The 27,743-nt window shown below is 39.9% G+C and overlaps 1 protein-coding gene across 1 annotated transcript in view; it reads right to left on the bottom strand.

Moving 5' to 3' along the window:
• atp2a1 (ATPase sarcoplasmic/endoplasmic reticulum Ca2+ transporting 1) overlaps window positions 1-27,743 on the bottom strand; it is a 102,675-nt gene that overhangs the window by 27,674 nt on the left and 47,258 nt on the right. Inside the window, exons 6-16 of the mRNA XM_067230832.1 lie at window positions 26,626-26,706; window positions 26,320-26,405; window positions 25,708-25,863; window positions 25,327-25,468; window positions 20,114-20,280; window positions 19,834-19,922; window positions 19,649-19,751; window positions 19,402-19,533; window positions 19,054-19,179; window positions 18,612-18,830; window positions 18,230-18,341 (exon numbers count right to left, since the gene is read on the bottom strand). Coding sequence (XP_067086933.1) covers window positions 18,230-18,341; window positions 18,612-18,830; window positions 19,054-19,179; window positions 19,402-19,533; window positions 19,649-19,751; window positions 19,834-19,922; window positions 20,114-20,280; window positions 25,327-25,468; window positions 25,708-25,863; window positions 26,320-26,405; window positions 26,626-26,706 — 1,413 coding nt within the window. The remainder of the gene's footprint in view (window positions 1-18,229; window positions 18,342-18,611; window positions 18,831-19,053; window positions 19,180-19,401; window positions 19,534-19,648; window positions 19,752-19,833; window positions 19,923-20,113; window positions 20,281-25,326; window positions 25,469-25,707; window positions 25,864-26,319; window positions 26,406-26,625; window positions 26,707-27,743) is intronic.

Genomic DNA, 27,743 nt, shown 5'->3' with positions numbered 1-27,743 from the left:
TCTGATATGGAAATGATTAGAAAAAGGCACAAAGCAACCCAAGGACAACAGAATGGGTTAAGGGGAGACACCCCAGTGAATAGGGATAACATATCAACATGAAACCTCCCCAGTTGCTAACTAATATTAGGTCAAAAAGGTATAAACAGACCAAAACGTAGAAAAAAGTTTAACAAATACATCCTCATGTGTTCTCCCTTCCCTAGGAACACAGAAAATCCAGCCTTGTTTTTTTAATTAACCCTAGTGTTATCTTCGGGTCATTCTGACCCATCAGTCATTGTGACCCACCGTTGTATTGCGACAACTTTACCGCATACAAAATCAAAGTGAAGCATTTTCTTTTAACCGTTGGGCTGTCTCAGACCCCCCTCCCCACATTGTGAAGGTTAAAAGAAAATTATTTTTATTTGTTTTTGTATTGGGTAAAATTGGGTAAACACAACTGTGGTTCGCTCAGCCATCAGATGGCTCATCTGAGTCAGATGGCTGAGCGGTGAGGGAATCGGGCTAGTAATCCGAAGGTTGCCAGTTCGATTCCCGGTCATGCCAACTGACATTGTGTCCTTGGGCAAGGCACTTCACCCTACTTGCCTCGGGGGAATGTCCCTGTACTTACTGTAAGTCGCTCTGGATAAGAGCGTCTGCTAAATGACTAAATGTAAATGTTATGAACCTTTGGGTCATGTGACCCAAAGGCAGCACAAGGGTTAAAGGCCTCTTATACTCTATATCGAGCCTCTTATACTCTATATCGAGCTCCAGGGTTATCTTATACAGGGCCCTCACATTGTCTGCTCCAACCTGAAACAAATAAAGAACATTGTCCCTTTGCAAGGCACACTTGGAGAAAGTTGAAGGTGTCCATTTGACTACTGTGTTTCAAGGTTCATTGCTTGTGTCTTTGTCATAGCCTTGAAGTGGAGGCCCTAGGCTCAGGGGGAGGAAGAAGTTCCTCTTCCTGCTGAGTTTAACACCATTGCAATTTAATCAATTGAGTCATATTTGAAATGAGCACTTTAAGGACTTGTGTCTCGTGTTCAGACCACCACCATTAGCAAGTCATTACAGACACTTCAATCACAGCCACACGTTCACACACTCTCATCATCTGTGTTGCAAGTGGTAAATAAAACTCAAAAGTGTACCCCCAAAATGCTCTCTGAGCAGGCAGACACAGTTTCCTGATCATCTAGGACCTCCACTTGAGAAAGTAAATGGCATATTTGATCAATATTCAGCAACCACATATGGCATACATACTGGCGTATGACTATTAGTTTCACGAGGTGCGTTCGACATGGACTGACTTCATGCAGAGCTGCAACCGGCTGCAGGCGGCTGACTTGAAACAGTGAATTCTTTTTAGATTTTTTTTCCGACTTGAGACGGCGCCGAGGCTAGGTCACTGTGACGTACCCATCAAAGTACCGTGAGATCGATTCGAGAACTGCCGGCTGTGTAGCCGAGCGCATTTTCTCAAGAGCAACTGCACGGGTTCTAATGACGACACAGCTATTTCATGATTGGCCAGACTCACACACGACAACTTTGACGCGTGTTTTGTAATTATTCTGACACCTTCACTATCGCCAACGCTCAAATCCGGACCAAACAGTTGAATTGAATTTAAAATTTGTTGAAGAAAGGGTTTTAGTCCGCCTCTTTACTAACGGAAAGACGAAGTTTAATTATAAATAAAGTAAAGTAAGCAAACAGCGCTTGATCGGCCATGACTGACGTCATCGCAGCACACCACAAGAAGATGGAATGTCCGACTTCACAGAGCTGTTTTCAACTCCTCCCCGACTGCAAGCGGCTACTCTCGCCGGTCGTTTCATGCAGCCGCAGTCCATGTCGAACGCACCTACTGTTACCTCTGTATGGCACAGTGGGATGACAGTGGGTGGTGGCAGCAACACCACCGTATTACCTGTCACTGCAGAGAACAGTAATACATTTCACTCCTACAATATTCATAAATAATTGTTGAATGAACATGGTCATATAGATTACTTGAAACATACATATGTATGTGTTTCTGAGCTGCTGCCACCAGGGTCTGAAGAAATGCCCCCTTCCACTCCTTCCATCATGGGGCGATCCTGATAGCTGGAGAGGGCCATCTCCTCAGTGAAGTCCTGTGGAGGAGGGCCTCCCCAGTTTTCTTTGCCTAATTTTTCTTCCTGATGGCTGCAAGCAATTTCATTGTTCTATAGGCCCTTTGTATACCAATATCCTACAAAAGGGAGTGATGCAGGCAATTCAGCCTTGTACTTGTTGGCCTTAAAATATGTGCAAGTATTGCCTACTGCTACTTTTTTGAATTATGTTTTTATATTTTATCTGTATTTGCTCCCACGATCGTTTGCCACTGCCAGGGTTGCAACTAAAACTAGAGAGGGTACAATTTCTGGGGAAATTGTAGGGTGTGCTTGCTTGCGTCGGTTGCACAGGGGTCCGTTTTTTAATGACATTTTTACAACTGATATTTCTGTATATTTTATATAAAAATGCATACTTATTATTTATAAAGATTACATAGATTTAAAAGCTTTTTTTTTTTGCTGCTCATTTACAACTGAAAATACGAGTGAAGTGTAGAATGAAATAGATTTCTTCTCATTTCCCCTGCAAGAGGCAGCCTCATAGTTGAATCAAAACGAATAAATTTGGCAGACCGGTGTAAAACTGTACCTAATCTCTATGACTTAAACGTCCTTTTAAGTTTTTCCCTTCTCGTGATATTTTAAGGCATTTAGCCTACTCATATTGCATTCATTCATGAATAAAGAACCCCCTTTGAAGATTATTCTACGACGTTACCGTCAGTAGAAGATGGAATCGCGATTCAAACAGTACCATCTGCTAACTGAAAATATGCCCCCAAAAACGTAAATAAGCTTGACATTTATTTAGTGGAAAATCGCTTTCATAAAAAGCTCACTGGTAGCGATCATTGTCAGTAACAACGCAAAGTGCGATATAGCCCTGTGTGGAGAAGCTGCTCCGGTAAATTGTACTACTACAGTACAGTAGACTACTGCTGTGTTCGTCTTGGTAGCGATTGCGTTGGTTGAATTGCATTTAACGTTCCGTTGTACGGTTTAGGCTGAAATTAATTATTTTCATGAACAGATTGACAAAGTTTAGGCTGTGTCAATGAAGTTAAGGTTAATAGTTAGATAGACTTTTGATTTAAGTAAGGGGAGTGCCGAACATGTTCTGTCGCCGTTTGACTTCCTAGTCCTACAGCTGTGTAGATGTTTGTGTAGTGTCTCGCGTAGGCTACAGCGTTGCAGTAAGCAACACTGGTTTGAAACCACAGGTAATGATCATTTCACCCACAAATCGTTTACTGGTAATGTAATGTCATAATAAATCCTACAACGAAAATGTATTTGTGAGGAATGTTTATTTTAACGATTGAAAACAGATGCATCATAGACCACTGTAGTATGTGTTGCCCGGGCAACAGAGGTTAATGTCATGATGCTAATGCTTCAGTGAAATAATAGACTACTGTTTCCGAAAGTAGATGTGGGCCTACTTCCTTAATAATATCAGCTAATATTGTACATTACATTTCACAATTGTGTTTCACATCACAAAGTAAAATGAGTAAATAGTTATCACCCTGGCCTCTTTGCTTGTGGCGTTTCTGCAGCTGCCTTGCAGTAAAGCTATAGTTAGCCTAGCTATCATAGAGTTAATATAACTAGAGGAAGCAACTTTTGTCTTCCAAGATGGTGTCCCCATTCATTTCTATGAAAAGTGCTCAGTGGCGCAGTGAGGCAAGCGAGAGCACGATACCGGACTGCGCCATCTTTCCACTTCCGACTCTTCGGGTCTAGCTTTAAACAGTGGCTCTTTTCCCCTAGCTCCGAGACCTCGTGCACGCTTGCAACTAGCTGTACACGTCTACTTTGCGACAACCAGTCGCGAGCATAGATTTATATGGTTGCGAGCGTGTGAGCTAAGGCATTGCAGTGGCAGAATGGGGTACAAGTCCGATAAGAATCAGAGATGATGCAAACTTTACGGAAATGTATGTTGTCACTGTATAGTATTCCTTTCACTTGGTTTTTAGAAATAGGCTATAGGGCTAAATATAGCGCTATTCTAGATGCAACTCATCACATATGTTCCTTTTTTTCTTTGTGATATGAGTATGATTTCCAACGCATTGTATCGGATTAAATAAACTGTTAACATGAACACTTAGCTCCGTCGTTGTTCTCGCCAGGCAAAAAAAGCTTAATAGTTATTTTTGTAACAGAAATTTTCCATAATGCAGACTTACCATAGCTTACTGTCAACTTTATATTCAAACGAAATGCCATCTAACAAGACTTGGTAATAATGTAATAAATTGAGAAGTGTGTGTAAAATATAGTCTACTCTATTGAATGTGCCTTTAAAAGGGGCATATTAACAGAACTATCTTCGTCTTTGCTCCAGATAGACAACAATCTATGCTCACGCTTAACATAATATAATATTTGCCATCATGTCATAAACGTTTTAACGAAAAATCAAATCTGTTTTAAAATAACAGGAATAAACTATATTAACAACAGTTCATGTATGTGTGACAACCATTTGCTAAACTTGCTACAACAGGGCAGGCAACTCAAGACATTTCTTTTAGCTCCAGGTAAATCGGCTATCGGCCAATGTGAACTTTTGTGCTCGTGCCCTGTTAGTATCCGCGAGCACATTTGCAGGCAACTTTTATTGACGTAAGCAAATAAATGGGGTGCTAGTTTACCCATTTCGGATTGGTTTCAAACTTAGCAAAAATCAGGAAAAAGCTAGTACACAGCAAAATATCCAGTGTAGTTTAGAGTTGTTTTTATGGTGTTAATGTTTCAGAGTTAAAAAGTGTTGATTCTGGTGTTGATTTGAATGGCATCAACAATTGCAGAGTGAATCAGTGATCGGAGTCAGCGTAATTACAGCGAGTTGACATAATAGGGGTTATGCGCAACATTCTTCCGGGTTCTACAAAACAGATGTAACTACTTCCGGCCGTCCGCTACTGAGGTAAACACAGCGTAGTAATGGCCACCTTCGGTGTTTACAGGAGCTACCCTTAAATACAATTTCCGATGTACACCGTATTGCCAAACGGACGTCCAGAGCCCCGAGTACTCTGTTAGACAAGGTATTTAAGTTTTACGCCTCCTCATTTATTCATAATTATAAAGGTATGTAATATATGTAGCTTTTGCTAATGGCATCGGATATAGCGAAAGTGTTAGCCTATAGACTTGTATGCTATCAGTAGTTTAGTCTTTTATTTTTGCTCGCAGACGATTAAAACAGTCAAACAAAAACTGCATTTTAGCGATGGGGTTATAGTACCAACAGTATAATTACTACGATGTCCTGTGTGTTAATGCTGGTCAACCGTTATGTAATCCATCTGACTGTAGGTCTAATGTGTCGACTGTAGGTCTAATGTAGACTGCTGTTCTGGCAGGTGTTTCAGATTTCTAAAATATTGTTAGAATAATGATAAAAGTACTGAATGGATGAATGCTGTATCTTCTTGTCCACCAGTTTCAAACAAAGACAGGTTGACCGGTACTATCAGTGTCAGAGCAGCTTGTCACAGGTCCATGCAGAAGAATAAAAAACCACACAGCTTGAGAGTAGGCTAATGTTTAGGGATGGGTTTGGGTATTCTGTTCAATTTTGCAGTCTGTTCCAGTTCAATGACTGCAGCATAGCATGCGTTCATCATGCGTACATTACAACTGCTTTCATTTGACCATGAGCACGTTATCGACTATGTAAACATTCTTCTGAGACACTTGATAAATGGCTATAGTCTACCTGTTAGTGGAGAAGTAAGGTAATTGGGGCAAAGTTGATTGACAGTAAATCTTTCTATTGCAACATATTTGGTATGGTATACCTCACCTCGTATTGTAATAGACTTGTAGGAAACCCCTTGTCAACAAACTTACCCCAGCAACTTTACTAGGCCAATTCTTAATTCAGCGGTATCTGAATAGTAGCAAAATTCACTTCAAAAACACTTCAGAGGATACATCAGTATCAATGTTTGTATTTTACACAGATAGTGCTACGTGATTCAGAACCTTTCGTCATGACCGCCAGTCAGTGTTCGTGCAAAGCTGGCACAGAAGTGTGTAATGACACTGCTGCACTGCTCTTTCAAACAGCTCATTACTCAGAGCTCAATATCCAGGTTGTCCCCCCTGTTCATGCCTGCACAGAAACTGAACAACAATAGCACAAGCCCAGAACTACAGTAAGGGTTGAGGCAAATGTACTGTATATGTATGTAAGAGTTAGGCTATGTATGCAGCAATAAAAAATGTAAATTGCTAAAAGAAAGTATTGTGATCTAAGGTCAGAAGCATTTTGAGGTGCAGCGTAATATAGTGGAGACAGTTTATTTTCCGAGCGGTAAATGGGACTGCACCCGACTACATCAAGTCTCTCCTCCAGCCTTACACCCCCACACGCCAACTACGGTCTTCTTCTGACAACCGTCTGGTGGTCCCACCGCTCAAGAGTGCCCGGTCCCAACACAAGCTCTTCTCCTGTCTGGCCCCCCAATGGTGGAATCAATTCCCCACCTCCATCAGAGACACTGACTGTCTCCCCACGTTCAAGAAAAGGCTCAAGACACACTTGTTGCGGTACTTAGGAATGATTGGCTGGACCTGATGTTAGTTTCCTCCAGGATCACAATGACTCTTATTGAGAGACTTGTTGCTCTTGTTGGTTAGTTGTAACTGACTTAAAGTTATTGTACTCGCTGTGAATTATATTATTGTTGCTTGCTTTTTATACAGGTACACTCTTGCACTTCTGAAGTTCATGTTGTTTAATTGTAACTTGTCTAAACATGCTCTTATGGTTCTTCCCTTTGGGACTTATTTGGTTTTTCACAATGTATGCTTCATATTTTGGCTATCTGCAATGTTTGTATCTCGTTGTTATGATCAGTGACCTATGCACTTTTGTAAAGCTCTCTCTTGGAAGTCGCTTTGGATAAAAGTGTCTGCTAAATGCATAAATGTAACTATCCCTCCAATGTCAACAGCTGCAAAGTTCCATAGTCTTCGGGTCTTTTACCAAATGATGGAGTGGAAAGGGGGAAGTGAACGTATAGACCAAAAGACTGGGGGTGGCATGTTTTGGATGGGAGATTTATGCCAATAATGACCATCAGGTCATTGGCAGAAGGATGATTGGATGAAGATTGGGCCGATGTATTTGTCATATGAATGGTGTTTCTGCCTATTCAAATTAGAGCATATTCAATAAGTGTGGAGCTCATGTGCATATTCAAATGAATTTCAAAAGAAACTTGTAATACAAAAAAAGTTACTTTTCATGTATACTTTTACTATGTTAAGTTTTATTGTGGTAGGAGTAAAGGAAAAAATTAAGCCTATTTGGGTGTATTTTGGGCATATTCGATTTGTGTATAGCTCATTTGCATATTAACATTCATTTTTAAAGAACTTGTAATACAAAAAAATTTTTACTTGTCATGGGTAGTTTCAGTGTGTAAAGTTTCATTTTGATAGGAGTAAAGGAAAAAAATATCCCCATTGGGGTGTAATGTTGCCTGGCCTTATTGGCACACATCTCGGATTGATGAGAATTTAACATATTTTCTCAACTAGGATTTCTTAGGACTTTTAGTATGTTGTTCTGGACACCTCATAGAAATGATCTAAGCTGCAAAAAATAATAATTACATACTAGCTAGTTATAACAGTTACACAGAAAGAGACACAATATGACAACGAAGTCCAAGTGGACTCAAAGATAGCAGTGTTCGGCAATCAACTGCAACAACTACCAATGTGACAGTATTTATGCCTTTCATCGCTTTCCCAAAGACCCTGACAGGTAAATTTTGTCGGTAGCGTAATCTTATGCACCTGCTAACTTTAACGTTTTTTTTTGTCTAGTAGTAGGCTAGTAAACTTAATTCCTTCTAGGAACTGCAGGTCCTAGCCATAGAAACCAGAATAATGATTTATATGGATATGTAAATTAAAATGAGCTTCTTAAATTAATTTGCTGAATTCATATATTTCATTGATAACTTATTTGTGTATGTACTGTAGGCTAACGTTGTAATGTGTGGAGCTAGCGTTAGGTTACCTCCTGGGAAACAGTCTAACGTTAGGCTATTATAACGTTATATAAACTCATCACTTTATTCTTACCTGTCACACTTAGCCTAATGTAGAGAGTAATATAATTTATAAAATGCTTGAACTTCTCTGTCTATATAAGTTCTTTGCATCACCTAGCGCTGCAGATATGTACGGAAGTGAGAAGCGGAAACGATTACATCTGTTTTCCGGTTCGAATGCTGGGCGCTCCGCATAACCCCTATTGACACTAGTGATTAGTTGATCTGATTTCCGGTTCTTGCACATCGTTTCCTTTTTGATTAATGGCAGACGCGACCACGAGGAGAGTTCAAACAGGTATAATATTTGATAACCACTTAAGTTTTTACCAATTTTCATGTTTCATTTACATTTCTCACAATTCAGAATAATATTAGTAGTACGTTTCTCAACATTGTCCGAGTGCTAACTTTATTTCCTTTCATGAACGACGACAGACCATCGATAGGATCTCGAGGCCGTTTTGCTAGTTCTCTGGCAAACTGAGGTAAGAGTTGCATAGTTTATTTGAGTTATTTTAGTTTTAGTACATGATAGTAGATACGAATTAATTTGCTCTAATTTCACTTTAATGTAACATTTGTGGGGTGCTCGCGGGAACTTCTTTAATATTAACAACGTCATAATCAGTTTTTTTTTTCTTGACCAACAGCTTTCATCATGCTGGTTTAAGTTCAGTACCAAGGTGTAAAGAAATTTGTGAAATATCTCAGCGATTCTACGTTCCAAGATTTTCTCAATGAAGGTAAGAAGCTTAGAAATGTACTTAATCATATAGAAATATGCTTGAAGTATAAGCCAACTCAAGTACACAGGGCTTGTGTATGTTAACACTTTACAATATGGTCTAATTTGTTGAAACATTAAGAATCACTGTACCGTGTACGGCACACTTTGTCCCCTGTAACGTTGATTTTACCTCCACTTATAAAAGTTTTTTTAACTTTAAAGCATTAAATCTTCTAAATATATGCTCATGCGACACATCAAATGAAAGCTCAGACACTCATGATTAAACTAAGCCCACTCACAAAGCATAATATGGTTTATAGCAGGCATACAACTGTTATATAGTTATTCTAGCCATTCTAGCCTCTGTTTCTCTGTCAGTAAGTCTTAGTCACCCTGACACTTTTGTGAAAAAAATTTGAATACAAATGAAGAGATTTTTGATGAAATCCGAGATCATGTGCAGCAACGTAATTACCACTTTCAAGGCACAGAAAGGTAGTAAAGACATTAAAATAGTCCGTGTGACTCCAGTGGTTCAACTTTAATGTTATGAAGTGACTAGAATACTTTCACTGGGCAAAAATAACTACTTTAATCAACAATATCTCTCCATTACACCATCTAATTAGTAAAGGGCAGCACAGCACTGGGCCTTGAAAGTTGCAATGATGTAGCTGCCTATGGATGGTTCAGAACTCTTGGTTTCTTGCTATTGTGAGCACTAAGTCTTTTTTTTATCACCCCCATCTACTCATTCAGATTGGGACAGTGACATGTCATCTGTCCTGCTGCTGTTGCATCTCCTGCCTCCTCCTCCAGGGAGGAAGAAGACTAAGATCAGTCCAACAGAGGCTGTTGACAGACTTTTGAATTTTCATAAGGTAAAACTCACAAAGCTGTTGCAAAGATTTGGGTTATTAACCCTAAAATGCAGAGGTTTTCATTAATTGTCTTTGGGACTGTAGCCTCTGCACATTTTGTCTCTCTGACCTGACATGCATAAGGATAGGATAGCTCACCCAAAAATGTCACCCTCAGGTTGTTCCAAACCTGTATACATCTTTCTACTGCTGAACACAGATATGATGTAAGTCAGTCACATAGCTTGATTTGGCTGAGGGTGAATCAGCAAAAAGGGGGGGGGGGTTCCTTTAATGGTTATAATTTCATTGTAATACACATAGCAACTGGGTTTGTCAGGCACATATTGGGTTAAGGTGTGTCATATATTTTATTTTATTGATTTTAATTCTGTTTTAGTTCATTTGAATGTGAGGAAGTTAACAGTAGCAGGTTTAATGCATTTATCATTTCACATTGTAATTAGTTTGTTTAATCTATTTTTTTCAGTCCTGCAACAGTATTGAAGGCCATCTCAGTGGGAGGGAGGGCCACCAGCCATTTCTACTGGGATCAGGAAGGATCAAGGGCAGGATCGACCACTTTTACGTTGTTGTGGACAAGCGCCTTATCCCTTGCTCTGGAACCAGCTCCTTAAGTGCCTTTGATGAACTTTTCAAAGTTCACTATGTCTTCAACTTGTCCTACGAGGAAGCCCTGGTCAACTTCTTTACCTTCCTGCAGACCACAGTTTACAACATAGATGTTGGTCTTTCAAGTGAGTCTCCCAGAGTAAGAGAACTGCGTTCAAAGCTTTTAAATTAGTTTAAATGTTAAAGTGTTTCCTCTGTAAAAGTTTGCATGCAAACAGCCACTGGTTGATAGCTCATTTAAGAGTCGCACACAGTTTATATCCTTCACTTAAGTTTAAGTTGTTGTGTGCGCAGAGTGGCTGTAGTCGGCAGTTTTGCTCATATTCTGGGTTTCGAAAGCATTTGAACAGTTTTCATGCTGTTGATGGCAGTCCCGCTTTTGATTTGTCATCAGGTGAACAGTCATCTCAAAATGTTTATAATAATCAGCCAGGTTCTTTGTTTGTTGGAGAAAGTGATCCCCAAGTTTCTCTCACTGAGAATGTTAGCTTTTCCAGGAGAGAGACGGCAGATATATGTGCCTCAATTGTAGCCAAATTACAGTGCAGTGGAGTAGCCAATAGCTTGGTATCATCAGTTGTTTCAGACCTTGAGGACCTCACTACAGAAATGAATACCCAAACTCGTCAAGATGTGATTTCTGTCATTCCTCCTAATAACCCTGTCAGATCAGCTGTCGAAGAAAGTTTAGCTCATTTTGAGAGTCCCTTTTCCATGTTTAACACCGAAACTAAAAGAACTAATTATTTCAATGACAAATGGGGTGTTGTGGAGCCAGTTGAAATTGTACTTGGCATGAGATACGACATGAGGAGAAACAAAAAAACTGGATGTTATGATCAGGTCCCAGTAAAAGATACATATGTGTATGTCCCAATTTTGGAAACTTTATGCGTCGAAAAGTAGATGTATGTACTCTGCTGACAGAATTTACAGGAAGGCAGAAATCACATTTTGAGGACTTTGATGGAAGTTACTTCCAGAGTCATCCATTATTTTCTAAACATCCCAGTGCTTTACAAATTCAGGTGTACTACGATGACTTTGAAACCGCAAACCCTCTTGGTTCTAAACGTGGAGTACACAAGGTTGGTGGTCTTTATTTTGTGCTTCGAAATCTACCTCCCAAATTTAATTCAAGACTGATGAATATCCATTTGATTGCTTTATTTCATGCGCAAGATGTAAAAAAGTATGGATTTGACCCCATCCTGGAACCGTTGATTCGTGACATAAAGATTCTAGAGACAGATGGAATTGAACTACCCATATCAACGAGTAGAGTTTATGGCACAATATGTCAAGTAATTGGAGACAACTTAGGGATGCACTCAATACTTGGGTTCACAGAATCATTTAGTGGACATTACTCCTGTCGTCTATGTTTAACTGAAAAGGCTGATATCCAGTTAGTTTACAACGAGGATGATGTTAGAGTTATTTTGCGTGATCGTTCAATTTATGAACAGCACTGCAGTGAGTTAGAATCTGACCCTCAACTCAAGTCAACACATGGCCTCAAAAGAAACTCGACACTCAATAGTCTCCAGTATTTTCATGTGTGCCACAACTACTCTGTAGATGTGATGCATGATCTCCTAGAAGGAGTTGTGCAATTAGAAATGAAACTACTGTTTGAGTATCTTTCTGAAAATGTTGTTACACGCAGTGAATTGCTGTCCAGAATATATTCATATGATTATGGATATTTGGAGAGAAAAAATCGTCCCACAAAGGTTAATCTAGAGCACAGTGGAAATAGTATAGGGCTCAATTCTATCCAGTCACTCTGTCTTGTCAGAAACATTCCGTTGCTGTTTGGTGATATCGTAGGGATAGGTGATAAAAATTGGCATTTGCTCCTGCTCTTACTTCAAATTCTAAATCTGGTGTTGTATTTCTAAAGGCATGACTGTCCTCCTGAAGCATTTAATAATTGAGCACCATGAGTTATTTAAAGAGTTGTATCCACAAAAAAACTTGCTGCCCAAACACCATTTTATGGTGCATTATCCAGCCTGTGGAGCATGAGGTTCGAGGCTAAGCATAAAGTTTTTAAGAATACACTAAAGAATTTCAAAAATATCACCAAATCTCTGGCAAAAAGTCATCAGATGTCAATAGGCTATCTTTGGGAAACGACACCATTCAGTCAAGTTGAGTGTGGACCAATGAAAACATTTTGTTGGAATGATGTTGAAAATTGTGAAAAGTTGGCAGGAATGCTACAGAATCCAATACAAACAAGCATGCTTTCCATGAGCTGGGTTAAACTAGATGGGACAGAATATAGACCAGACCTCATTGTATGCAATGAAATTGAGAATGAAATTCCTGTTTTCAGTCAGATTCGAAAAATACTCTTCATTGACAGCCCTGTGTATTTTATTGTCGACAAACTTTTCACAGAAAAATTTGCTGAACATCATGCATTTAAAGTAGAGAGATACTGTGAGTTGGGTGAACTTGTAAAAGCCAACAGCTTGAAGTTCTACAGGCCTTTTGATCTGCAGTGTACATATGGGTCAGATGATGGGGAGTATATTGTACCTTCCTTTGTGTTGGTGTAATTGTTTCAACTGTGTTGTTGAAAATAAAATTTCAAACTGATACAGCGTTTTGACTTATTTAATTGAATGCACATTGCACGCATGTATTTTTAGTCAAAACACCAATTACACTTAATTACCTTAATCAGGATTGGTATGAGCACTATAAGTGCGGAAATGAATCTCTTGGTGTTGAGATATTGACACACCTAGTGTCATTTCAACACTAACTTGGTTTAAATGAGGGTGTGAAACACTAATGGTGTTAACGGTGAACACTTACAGTGTTGTTTTTACACTAAGCAAGTGTAAAAAAAGTAACACTATTTAAAGTGTTGGTTTAACTCTATTTAGTGTGGACCTATATAAACCCCGAGAAAGTGTTAATTTTAACACTGTGATTTAACGCTTTCAAATTTGCTGTGTAGTATGCGCCAGGTTCAAGAATCGAACAAAAATTATTGGGGGAGATAGTTTTGTAAATGTTGACTGGAGTTAATAGAATAAAAACGACCGGAAGAGCCGGAAGTCTAACAACAAATGCAATACCACCTACATCCACCGGGGCCGTTGCTTCAAGCCAAAGGGCAAGGGGTGGGGGCTTGCTAGCTATCCCCCAAGTTAACATATGCGAAAAGAATGTTCTGCTACATGTAGTCACGCGTTTTCGTGACGTTAGTGACGTAGTGACGTTAGTAACGTCAGTGACTGTGGCTAGCAAATTAGCCACCGTTAGCTTCACTTTTCACCACAAAAACGCAATTTCTACTTAAACCATGCAACGGAACGTAAATAAAAATACAACCAACGCAATCGCTACCAATACGAAACTTTTGACACCTAGGTTGTCTATGTAGTCCAAATATTGACTGATCCTTAGGGGGGCGAAAATAAACAATAAATAAATAATAACAATAATATATATGTGAGAGAACAAAGGTTGTGCCCTTGCCGAAGGCAAAGCACACCCAATAAATATATATGTGAGAGAACAAAGGGTGTGCCCTTGCCGAAGGCAAAGCACACCCAATAATACAGCAACAAAAGTTTAACGTTATGGAATGCACAAGTGTAATTATGGTCACATCTTGTGCCTGGGGCAGTGATATCAATAAGTCATGTAGCTTCTGCATTTACAGCGTCTGCTATTTTCTGCCATCTTGGCAGCAGCGACTTTGTTGATTTTTGCCTGTATTATATGTCTGTATTCCTGATATGTTTGTATTACAATATTTCACGCAGGAGGAGTAGACGTGAAATATGGGGCTCTTGTTTTGTCCATGTTTGCGATTGGACATACGGTGCCAACACCGCCCCTTTGTGAACGCGCCCGTCTCTAGATTGGAAAGATCTGGGTTGAGTTAGAGAGTTGATAACCGCCGTTGTGATACCGCTTATCGTGATTGCGATTGTTAGGCTGAATCCCAATACTCCCTAGCCCTTACTTTTGCGCGTTCACTTGAGAGCTAGTGGTGTCCCAATACTCTTTTTGAGCTAGGGGTAGGGCTAAGACGAAGGGGTATACACCCCTTAAAACCAAGTAAGATCGGGAGCTTACTTGAAACCTAGGGCTATGTGAATACTGCGCGACCGGCAACAATGGCGGCCAGATCATCCAGAGAGTCCGCTAAATGTAATATTTTCGGCTTAAATAATTGATTAAAAAAATTATGACAGTCTTGTTTTCAGCTATACACAGTCCTGTACATATATATTTGCAGCCATTTTCCTAATCGAAATGTTTCTAAAAATCGCTAGTTTGCTACGCTAATGTTACAGTGCTGATTTGCACAACAGTCGCGCATTTCTCTGACTAGCATGTCTACAGTTTTAAGTAAACTCCATTAGCAGCGAATTTTGTTTGATATCAGTGCATAACACTACTTGCTTTGGAGATATCGATACGTGCTAGATCAGTGGTTCTCAATCCTGGTCCTCGGGACCCCCTGCCCTGAATGTTTTAGATGTTTCCCTGCTCCAACACACCTGATTCAAATGAATGGTCGTTAACATGCAGGGCAGGGGGTCCCGAGGACCAGGATTGAGAACCACTGTGCTAGATGACGTACCCGTAACCAAGTGGCGTCCCATTTCTCTTAGGGATATGTAGCCCTTACCCCTCAGTTTCGAGGGCCAAGGGCTAGGGGTAAACTAAGGGGTAAGGGTAAGGGGTAGAATTGGGATTCGGCCTAACACTACTTGCTTTGGAGATATCGATACGTGCTAGATGACGTACCCGTAACCAAGTGGCGTCCCATTTCTTAGGGATATGTAGCCCTTACCCCTCAGTTTCGAGGGCTAGGGGTAAGGGGTAGGGGTAGTATTGGGATTCGGCCTTAGGCTTTGTGTAGCCGGGTAAATGAAAGTAATCCAGAGCATGTTTACATTTACATTTACATTTAGTTATTTAGCAGACGCTCTTATCCAGAGCAACTTACAGTAAGTACAGGGACATTCCCCCCGAGGCAAGTAAGGTGAAGTGCCTTGCCCAAGGACAACGTCTTTTGGCATGGCCGGGAATCGAACCAACAACCTTCTGATTAATAGCCCGACTCCCTAACCGCTCAGCCATCTGACCCCTCAGATGGCTGATCTTGATTCGTAGTACAGGCCCCAGGTTAGGCGTTCAGCATGTGTTACCATGGCGATCAACCCCGTTAACAAGTGATCCACCGTCGTGATACAGAAAACCCTGGGTTGAACCTGAAGTTACCTCGCTAACGCCAAATCTTGATTCTTAGTACAGGCCCCAGCTCTCTCCGGATTTAACTGAACATATGCCCCAAAAAACAAGCGTAACTGTTTACTTTTGGAAAACTGCCTAATATAACAAGTTTGTTGGAAATACAGTTTGAAGTGTTTAAAATTGAACTGTTATCTAGCAATAAATTAATTTGTTCATTCCTAGACTAAGTAGCCAGAAGAAAACTTGACGTGCTAGATATCTGTCGAAATCACTATATGGGTCATCTACAGTCTCAGCTCCAATCGTTCTCATATTGAATGACATCGATTGCTTAGGATGCAAGGACTTAGGATCATCATTTGATACCCCTCTCGTGGTTTATTGCTTTAATAATCTATCAGCCCTTACGAAAAAGAAGTATACTTCAAGTATACTTAAGTATAAAAAGTATTCTATTATCATGGTACTTAAAGTATACTACAAATGTACTTATTTATATACTATTTTTGTACTAAGTAAACTGAATTGGACCACTTTTTAGGTCATTTAGTACACTTTAAAGTACACTTATAGTGTATTTGAAGTTTACTTTTGAATACTGTAAAGTAGCCTGTGTAGTGCACTTTTAGTTTATGAAGTATAATTCGTAAAGTACCTCAAAATTTACCTTTGAATTCTCTAAAGTAACCTGTGTAGTGCACTTTCAGTTCATGAAGTATACTTCCTAAAGTATACTTTGGAATACCTTCAAGTGCACTTTCAATTAATGTAAGTACTTCTAGAAGTAAACTCAATAAATGTCCATTTACTATGATTTACTAATATATTTAAATGTTTAGGGGCCCCTCAAACACCGCCGATCTTGCGTCACTTGACGAGAACGCTCAAGCACTTCTTATCAAACGTAACATTCATTTAACTCATGGTTACAATGGTAAACCAGAACAACAATGACAATTACCATGCAACAAAACACTACATTCTAAGCAGACACATAAAAAAAAAATGAAATTCATGAAGTTACATTTGTATTTAGAACAAACGGCAAACTTATCAGCAAAGTTCTCCAAAGCAGGATGTACCAGCTGGTATACAAAGCAGCCACACATTAACACTATTGACCACCTTGCATCATGGGAATTGACCAGCCAATGAGCCATGCTATCTTCATTTTTTCACCTCGTTATTTCGTTCTTCAGTCAGTTTGACAGTATAACCTTAAAATGCATAATGAAAACCTTCTGTGCTGCTTCTTTCTCAAGTAGCTTTTCCTTTTTTTCCATTAATACTCCAATTGATAATTATTAGTATAGTATAAGAGTATAGGACTTCAAAGTGTTTTGGCAGTAATTAAGGTTGCATCTTCAGTAACAAAAAAGATTCAATGTGCAATGCATAATAGATTTTCCTAGACATGAATAATTCTAATATACTAGATGGATCCAAATTTTTTTTTGTTGTAATGTACTTTAAAAGTATTTTGACTGTTTTTGCTGTATAATAAAAGAAAACGTACATCCTACTCCAGAAGAAATGTATACAATTTTCTGTTTTGTAAGCATACTTCTTAAAAGTATATCAAAAGTGAACAATTTTCTAAGCATACTTCTTAAGAGTATATCAAAAGTGAACTAAAAGTGTACTAAACATTTTTAGTATACTTTAATATACTTATTTTTCATAAGGGAGTCCCACCACAATACTAGCTCAATAGCGCAAATACAGGGAAAACAAAACTGACAAAGTATTATATTAAATAAGTAACTTATTAAAATGTATTAGTAGCTAGTACTGTAGCTGGCTACCAGCTGGTACATCCTGCTTTGGAGAACTGGATATCATATTAGCTACAGAAGAGCACAGCCTAGGAGGCATAATGTACCATTTTGCTCACCTGGAGAAGCTGGCTGTGCTCCATTTTGCTCTTAGCTTCAGACCCGACCCTCGGACTGGTGAGTAACTTGTACAGCTGAGCTAACTATTGCTGTGTGGGACTGCTAAAAACTAACTAGTACGAAGGATGAAAATACAGGAGGAACAAAGAGCGTTTCATACAAAAAACAAATTCAACCCCTTGAATTAAAGCTGAAAGTCTGCACTTCAATCGCATCTCGGTTCTTTCATTTCAAATCCATTATGGAGGCGTACAGAGCCAATATTATGAAAATTCTGTCACTGTCCAAATATTTATGGACCTAACTATAGTTCCTTTTTGAAAGAAAAAGTTCAAACCAAGTTTTAACCAACAACCAAGACATTGACTTATCGATTCAGATGTGCTACTCAAAACAATTCATTCAATTTTCACAAGCCTTTTGAAGATACAAGTCTACTATCTTAAGTTGTTATCGAGTTATAAAGCAATTAATCATTTTTCATTATCTATTAGTAGTGTAATTCAGGTCTTCTTGTTTTTTTTTGCTGTGAATTTGACTTGAATGGCTTCACAACCCTAGCAGAGTTAGAGAAAGAAAGTGTAACCAGGATGAGAAGAGGAAAAAAAAGGGTGTGAGAAAACAGAGACAAAAAAAGAGGTGGTGTATGAGTGGGAGAGTTTTGTGGTTATACACTAACCAGTGATCATGATGACACGGATGCCTGCAGCCCTGCAAAGCTCAATGGAGCCCATAACCTCCTTACGAGGAGGGTCCAGCATCCCCACGCACCCCACAAAGGTCAGGTCAGTCTGGGTTCAAGAAACAGAGTGGGGGGGGGGGGGGGTAAGTGCTTTCACACAGGTAAGCAGTGATGAGATAGCAGTCACATAATGCACTACCACAGGTAAGACAAGTACAGCTTGTAGGTCAATAGTCTTCTGCTGCAACCTTTTCCACTGACCAAATGTAACATTCTTATCCCTTCATCTGTCCAAATATTGTTATATCTATACATATAACATTCTGTACTATGCAAAAAATATGCAATCAAATGAAATTGATATCAAAATATCACTAACCTCATACTCAACAAACTTGGTGGAGTCTTCCAGGTTCATCTCCTCTTTCTTCAATGGTGTGTCGCGGGTGGCCAGCGCCAGACAGCGGAGGGTGTCGCGACCTGTGCCCCACTCTTTGATCACGGTCATGATGCGGTCTTTGACCGGCCCGGTCAGAGGCACGCGGGTGGTACCCACGCGGACATAGGCACAGCGTTCAATCACTCCCTCTGGGGCACCCTGAACAAAGTACGGTAAGCAGAATTGAAGAAGGAAGAAAGGGGACTTGTATGGAACATAAGTGTTGATGGAGAATAGGATGGGGTACCTGGAACTAAAATCTGGGTTGCCTGGGGATTTAAGCATTATTTAAGATTTAAGGTCCTATATCTAGGCTCTATATCTGGAATACAGACATCATATTTGGACTTCAGTTTGCCTTGGTAGACACTAGCGGGCTCACCTTGACAAACATCTTGTTGCCCACGGGAGCTTTAGAGGCCTTGGCAGGGGAACAGAAGACAGACATGGATTTCCTGTCACGGGAAAACTCCAGTGTGAACTCCTTCTTCATCAGCTGCTTGACCACCTGAGATGACGAGGAGAGAGGGAGGGAAAGAGGGAGGGACACAAATCAGAAGGAATAGTGTGTTGGAAAGATTGTGAAGAAATATTGTGTAAGAGAAAGATAGGATGACTGGAAAGGTTAGTGAAGAAGATGGAAATATAGGAGTGAGTGAGTTTAGGACAGGTAAGATGTTTGCAGGTATTTAAATCTACTCTTAATCAGGTTTTTCTAAAGGGAACTTACATTGCAGCAGGCATTGGCCCTCTCCACCTTTGACAGGCCACGCACCTCAGTGTTGAACACATTCATCTTCTCCACCAGACAGGATAGAGCCGTCTCAGTGGCTTCACCCACCTTCTCATAGATACCCTTAGCCTAGAGGAGAGAGTAGTCCAGTGAGGGGTGTGATTTTAACGAGTGAACAGTTTGTAGATATCAGGATGATACCGTGTGTAAGATTAATCTTTTTTTTGCTGAAATTATCTCTCACCTCATTGTAGTCCAGGGACGAGTCATTGCACAGTGCGCAGATAGTAGCCAGTTCAACCAGCCCATCAAACTGGCCACACTTCACCAAGCTATTATTCTTAGTACTGACAGAAAGAAAAAAAGACAAGTTGGTGTTGATTAGGATTGTGTGTGTGTACATGTGTGCACATGTGATGTTGTACTCACACTTCTCCTTCTGGAGTGTACTTTGAGCCGGAGATGTCAAACTGACCCAGAGTGACAATGTCTCCATCAACTTTGTCAATGATGAACATCTGCAAAGACATTTAACGGTTACACCATGTAGAATTTTTGTAGAATGTGTTTTACATAGTAAAGTATGTGTGGCTGCTTTGTATCCAGGTTGAAAAACTGAGTTTGCAATGCTTTTAACCAAAGCAACTTCCAGGTATCACTGAGCTATACCCATCCCCGCTATCTGCCTTGCCCTGTGTCTATTACCAACCTTGGTAACACACATCTGGTTGGTGGTCAGTGTGCCAGTTTTGTCTGAGCAAATAACTGAGGTGCAGCCCAGGGTCTCGACGGAGGGCAAGCTTCTCACAATGGCATTTTTCTTGGCCATACGGCGGGTACCCAGTGCCAGGCAAGTGGTGATGACAGCGGGCAGGCCTGAGGGATTGAGAGGGAGTGGCCAGTCCTTGATTATGGCAACATTATTTGTATGCTTGCTGCACTGAAGTTAAGTGTGCTGTCCTTTGTAACTGTCAATTCAAAGATGAGTTTGAACCTTACTTTGGGGTTTTAAAGAAAATGCACGGGGAAAAAAAGAAAAACAGAAAGAAGGGAGGTGACAATCTCACTGTGGATCAACAAAACGCAACGTCATACATGCAACGCAGCAATGGAACACATGTGCAACAGAGAGGAGGCTAACAGGTGCCTAATCAAGTATGTGCCTAATCAAGTATAAAGCGCGTGCGAAGGAGTTGTTTGAGACGCCACAGCAAACGCTGAGAATAGCTTTTACTGTATGTATGGAGTGTGCACATCTGAAATATCTACAGTCTAGAGAGGCAGCCGGTAAGAGAAGGAACTTTTCAATCGAGTTCAATCATGTTTCAAATCTTACCTCCGTCAAAGTCTGCCGCTGCTGCTTATTGTGCTAAAAATAGTTAGTTACTGCAGCGACCGTCTGCTACTGGGTCCGGTTTTAAGTGGGCATGGAATTGTTTAGTTATTTGTAAATGCCAAATGAGTTGTTTTATACTGACCGTTGTAAAATAATGTTGCACGAATATGCACGTCGATTTGCACTTTACATTTAAGCTGTTAAACTTTCAACCACATTTTCAAAGTGTTTTCTACAGTGGTTTATTTCAAACGTAAAGTTAATTATTTAATTATTTTTCACATGTTGGTTACTGTGTACTGCTGGGGACTTGTGTGGTCTGTTTCTGTTTATCTAAAGGTTTTTACCTAATTGTTGGAATGCTGAAGCAGCATTCCAAGTATTGTTCTTTGAATCTTTATTCAACTTCATATTCTTATTCTATTTCTTCCGTGACACCTTTCAGCGCCTTCAAATCTTCAGCTATTAAAACCGTTCAGCCAGGCAAAAATTCAGCAGTTTCAGGCCATTCCTGCTATGACTTTTCAGCTTTGTACGTCTCATGCTTGAATTAATATAAATCAATATTCATGATATTTTTTACATAGTTTTCCAATGGAGTTTTCTTTCAAATCCTCTCAAACTTCTTCAACTTCCAAGTCCTTCTTCTTACTCAATCTTTCAGCTAGACCCTTACAAAAAAGAAGTATATTAAAGTATACTATAAGTGTACTAAAATATGGAAAGTACACTTTTAGTTCACTTTTAATGTACTTTTAAGAAGTATGCTTCGAAATAAAATTGTATACATTTCTTCTGGAGTAGGATGTCCGTTTTCTATTATTATACAGCAAAAACAGTCAAAATATTTTAACTACATTACAGGTTAAATTCTTTAGATCCATCTCATTCTAATTATTCTTGTCTAGGAAAATCTATTATGCATTGCACATTGAATATTTTTTCGTACTGAAGCTGTAACCTTAATTACTGCAAAAACATTTTGAAGCCCTATACTCTTACACTAATAATCAATTGGAGTATTAATGGAAAAAACGAAAAAGCTACTTGAGAAAGAAGCAGACAGAAGGGTTGCATTGTGCATTTGAAGGTTATACTGTCAAACTGATTGAAGAAAGAAATAAGGACGTGAAAAAATGAAGATGGCGTGGCTCATTGGCTGGTCAATTCCCATGATGCAAGGCGGTAAATGTAAAAATTTGCCGTTAAGTTTGCCGTTTGTTCGAAATACAAATGTAACTTCATGAATTTAGTTTTTTGTATGTGTCTGCTTAGAATGTAGGTTGTGTTGTGTGGTAATTGTCATTGTTGTGCCGGTTTACCATTGTAACCATGAGTTAAATGAGTGTTACGTTTCATAAGAACAGGCCGTGTTCCACCCAGCGCTTTTCTGAAAAGTTGAGAAAATTGAAATCAAAAGGCGTCGGGCTCAGTGCTTTGTTAGAAGTTTTTAAAAGGCGGCGGCTTTTTAAAAAAGGCGTCCGCCTTTTTCCTTTTCCCATAGGGTTGCATGCAGGGCTCAATTAACCTTTTGGCTTACCAGCCAAAATGGCTGGTAGATTAAAAAAGCCAATATTTTTTTACCAGCCAAAATTAAACCTGGCATTTCAGACGTACTCTGAAATTGTTTGACATAAACAACCTTTACCTATGATTTTAATATAATTCTAAATCACTCTCAGAATGGATTAAACAAAATCAACCAATTTTTCTTTTTGAAATAATGTATTAATTCAGGGGGTTCCAGGGGCTTACTACTCCTCTTGCTCAATGTGAGATGTGTTGTCCTTGTCCATGAGGTTTGGTCTTCGCATCGGACCAGCTGGCTAAAAGCAGAATTCCCATATCTCTTGAAATGCCCTGCTTGACTTTTTTGGTGTAAAACTATTGTTTTAGAATTGACCAAACTGTAAAATTATGAACTTTGTGACAGCAAGAAAGAGACATGGCTGCAGTAAGACTATGCGGTCTATCTGGCGACGCACTCACTCAAAATTCTGATGTGACAGGTCAGTGGGGAATTCTTTCTCTCTTAAATGCTGTCATCCTCGACCTTTTTTGTCTTTTTAAATCTAACTATTTGTATTATCCGTGTCATTCTCTAGCTGTTATAAAGGCTATCTTCACGGTTTTCTTCCACCTAGATGCACGCACAACTGTTTGTGTTGGCGTTGGAAGCTTTTTTTTAACCATGACGGGCGCGGAAGTCGGGATCTGTACTCCGCAATTTCACTCGCCAAATGGCGGAGCATCGGACACAATTTAGTCGCCAGCCCAAAAATCTACACGCCATTGGCTCTTGGCGGGTGCCAATTTCGAGCCCTGGTTGCATGTAAAAAGGCGCTGAAGGCAGCGCTTTTTTCTGAAAAAAGAAGTCAAGTGTGAACACGGCCTAAGAGCACTATAATTTCAGCTACTAAAACGAATATTCTACTTCTACAGTTTAAAAGTTCAGCTTTCAGCTTCTCCCGCATTGTATTTCAGCTCTTAGCATTGTTAGATGATGCAGTTCAGTTTCCACACTGCCTCTTTTGTGTGACACCCACAAGCTGAAATGAATTTCAAAAATGTGTGAATTCTAATTTCTGTATTTTCAGCAATTTGTTTTTCAGCTTTCAGCATTCCAACGCATTTTCTACAGGAAATGCACTTTCTAGTTGATATTGCTGTTGAACTGACCAAAATGCTGCTAACCTGGAAATAAAAAGGAAGAAAGTGGAAACGTAGCTACTGCCTGGGACTCAGTTATTCAGCAATTGGAGTGAAATCCAGTGAACTACATCTCCATGTAGATCCTTTCAGTCCCTTTTTCAAGTTGGGGAAAGTGCATCAAGTGTAAAACTCCGGAGAACTGGACAGTAACAGATAACTATTTATGTACTCATCACTGTCTACTGTTTGGCCCTCTCTCAATCATAGACTTACAGTATATACAGTACGAGCCTGCTCTTTAAAGATGGCGTCCCCATTCATTGCTATGGAAAGTGCTCAGTGGCGCAGTGAGGCAAGCGAGAGCGCAAAACCGACAGCGCCATCTTTCCAGTTCCGGCTTGTCCGGTCTTGCGCAGAACAGTGGCCTGCCTTGCTTCTAGCTCCGAGTCTCGTGCACTTGGAATTGCAGTAGAGTCAGAAAACTTGCAGAATGGGGTACAAGTCTGATTTAAGAATCAGATACATGATACAAACTCAAAAAAAAAAATCAATGCTATCACTGTATAGCATTCCTTTCAGTTTAGTAATATAAGCCTATTCTAGATGGAACATATGTTCCACATACAACTCAGACTCACCACATATACATTGTTCTTTTTGCTTCGTGTTTTTGGTTTAGTATGACTCCTTTAGTATTTCGTCGGATTAAAGAAACTGAACTTGAATATCTGGCTTCTTTGTTGTTCTTTATTGCAAAGAAAGCTAAGTTAAATAGGCCTATATATATTTACAGAAGACCATGTCAACAATCTATAATGACGCCTTAACATGCCACGATAACACTATATTAAAATAACGGAAGTAAATGTCATGTATGTGTGCAACCATTTGGCTACAGCAGGGCAGGTAACTGTAGATTACCAAGCCCTTTCTCCTCATGCTCATTCAGCTAATTTTCTTTTTTGTGCCCGTGCCCTGTTTGTACCCACGAACACAGTTCCAGGAAACTTTTCTTGACTTAAGCAACTAAATGGGGTGCTAGTTTACCCCTTTTCGGATTGGTTTCAAACGTAACAACAACAACAAAAAATCTACGAAAGTAGTAGCTAGTAGTATCAGCCAGGTTCGAGAATATAACAAAAATTATGGGGGAGATAGTTTTGGATATGTTGACTGGAGTTAATAGAATAAAATCGACCGGACGAGTCGGGTACCTCATCAGAAATGCAATACCACCAACATCCACCGGGGCCGTTGCATCAAGCCGAGGGGTGGGGGTCTGCTCTCAGTTGACCCAGAGCCATATTTTTTCTATTGCTCTGAATTGACCTATTGCGAAAGCCACGCCCCAAACGGCTTTGACCAATCCTACCTTAGCTCCATCAAGCTTTCGGTCGTTAAGGTGCAAAATGCCATACGGAGCATACAAATCCGATATCGGCTATTAATCAGAAGGTTGCCGGATCGATTCCTGGCAGTGAAAAATGACGTTGTGTCCTTAGGCAAGGCACTTCACCCTACTTGCCTTGGGGGGAATGTCCCTGTACTTACTGTCAGTCGCTCTGGATAAGAGCGTCTGCTAAATGTAAATGTATTACTCCAAAAAGAATGAGTTACACTGACCGGTACAGTATGCCACTTACACAGGAATTTACAGTAGTACCTGCTATACAAAGAAGCAACGCTTGACAGACTAACAACGGTAACTAAGGTGGGCGTGGCTTACGCGAAAGGTCAATTAACATAGATTGAACCATTACTTTGTATTTATTCATAATGACTTGACATTGCCATTAACAGTGTCAGCTACAACTCTGCAGATGTTCAAGAAATGGTTAGGGTCAGTTAATAGTAGTATTAGTTTGAGGCACAGATTTAGGCAAACCCCCTTTAGAGTGGTAATGGTTTGGCCATCTTGACCAGCGAGGGCTTACCCTCAGGAATTGCGGCCACAGCCAGTGCTACGGCAATCTTGAAGTAATAGACGGCGCCACGTATCCAGGATCCTCCGTGGACGGGGTCATTGAAGTGTCCTATGTTGATCATCCAGACGGCCACGCAGATTAGGGAAATTACCTGGGAGAGGTACGGGAAATGTGGTTTATTTTTGTGAGATAGGGTTAGTTTTTGATTTAGTCTTTAGAACTAGTTATGTACATGTATATATCCTTCAGTAAATCAATGAATCCATCCCCCAGTCAGTTAAACAGTGATTTAGCATCCACCCACTCATTCATCGATGCTGCCTGCCATCCATGAGGTCACTTAGCTAGCCAATCAGTCAGTCAGCCAGTTGGTCTGATGCAAGGTCTGACCTTGGATAGCTGCTCTCCAAACTCATCCAGTTTCTGCTGTAGGGGGGTCTTCTCCTGCTCCGTGGCAGCCATCTGGTCACGGATCTTGCCGATCTCTGTGGAGACACCAGTTGCCACGGCCACACCAATAGCCCTTCCAGAAGAAATGTTGGTGCCCTAGATGTAGAGAACATGAGTAATTGGGAGGTGAAGAGAATGATTTTGACAGAACCTATAAAAAAAATGAATGAGTTTTCTCATTCATGTGTATTGGACATTTTTTACTTTCTTACTCGTAGGAAAAACATTTCTTCACAGCAAATGCCTTGGAGTTTGAACAACTTAATACCATTTAATTAAATAACAAGTCCTGCGTACCAACAATGTTGTTACTATAGTTATTGCTATGTAGTTTAATGTAAACTTAATGTAAAATGTTGCCCAGTTATTAAGTGTTGGATACAGATAAATGCATTCAAGCATATGAATGATGGAGAATAAAGTATGAATAACTTGATCCAAAAAGTACAGAAAGTAGAGAAAAAGGAAAATAACTTTTTGTAAAGGAGAGGAAGAAAGGGGTCTACAGTAAATTAGAAAGGGAGGAAAGGAGTGATGGAGGGGTACACTTACAGAGAAGAGCATGTTCTTCTTGTCCTGGTTGACAGCCCTGGGGTCAGGTACAGCATCAGTGTGCTTGATCACACTGACAGACTCACCTGAAAGGCAGAGAGAGACAGAGAGGGGGAAGACAGAATAAGTGGAAAATGAGAGAGACATAGAGAATATGACAATGTTAAAATTCTCCATCCAGCAGGAGACCGAAAGAAAGAGAAATACATTTACGACAGAGTAAGGAGACAGGATTGTTTTCATGTGTATTATTATTTTCTTTTTATTATATGATGCAATTTGTCTTCAGAGTCATATTACACTCACCAGTTAGGATGGACTGGTCAACACGCAGGGTTGTAGATTTGATGGAAATAAGTCTGATATCTGCAGGGACTTTGTCACCAACTAAGAAAGAACACACATACAAAGTCAGTTCAATGTATCTTAAACAAGCATACACCACATGTACAACCCCAATTCCCAAAAAGTTTGGATGCTGTGAAATGTAAATATAAATGCAATGATTTGAAAATCTTATAAACTCATGTCATTCACAATAGATCATTGAACATTGTTTAAACTCAGGAAATAAATTTTAAGGAAGAAATACGGATATTTTGAATTTTATGACTGCAACAAGTCTCAAAAAACGTGGGCAATAAAAGGCTGGAAAAATTAAGTGTTACTTGCTGGAGTAATATTTGCAACTAACTAGGTTAATTGCAAACATGTCAGTAACATGATTGGGTATTAAAAGAGTATCTTAGAGAGGCAGAGTCTCTCAGAAGTGTAGCACAGACAAAGCACGGTACCATCACACCTTCTCCTACCCCCGACAACGAAAGGGTCTTCCCCCTTTGTCCTTATCTCCCAGAGGAGAAGCTTCAAAGCTTCTGGCCCAGCATGGGGTCAGAAACAGAGGCCACATGGCCTCAGTATCAGACAAATGATTTATAAGGAAGAACTTTCTTTTGTGGATTTACAAACATATTCTCAATGACTACATGGCTCATGGACACTATTTCGATGACAGTAGTTGATGTGTTATAACGTGTACTTTTCTCATTTACTTAGAACGTTGTTTGATAACTTCCCTTCAGGTATAGTTAAGTCAGTCAATCTGGATATCAAAATTATTGTACCACACTAACATAACCATTTATGAATGTTGTATTGTTATATTCTGAAGTTTAAGCATTCCATGGAGAGTTGAAATAACGGAACTCAAAGCTAAGAGCCACTTCACACCTGGGCAGATCTCAGGACGACGCCCAGGTGGGGAGTAACTGACCAATGAAAGAGGTTACCTTCACGGGGACCCCCCTGTTTTTTGGAGTATAAAACCCCCAAACGTACAATCACCCCCGCATGTTCGTAGGATTAAACTGAGGTGAACGCGTCACTCTCTAACCTATTCCTCTCAACCTGCAAATTCACTGAGC

This window comes from Osmerus mordax, chromosome 3 (assembly GCF_038355195.1).
Source record: "Osmerus mordax isolate fOsmMor3 chromosome 3, fOsmMor3.pri, whole genome shotgun sequence".
NCBI classification, from domain to species: Eukaryota; Metazoa; Chordata; class Actinopteri; order Osmeriformes; family Osmeridae; genus Osmerus; species Osmerus mordax.
This window is presented reverse-complemented; position numbering and strand designations above follow the sequence as displayed.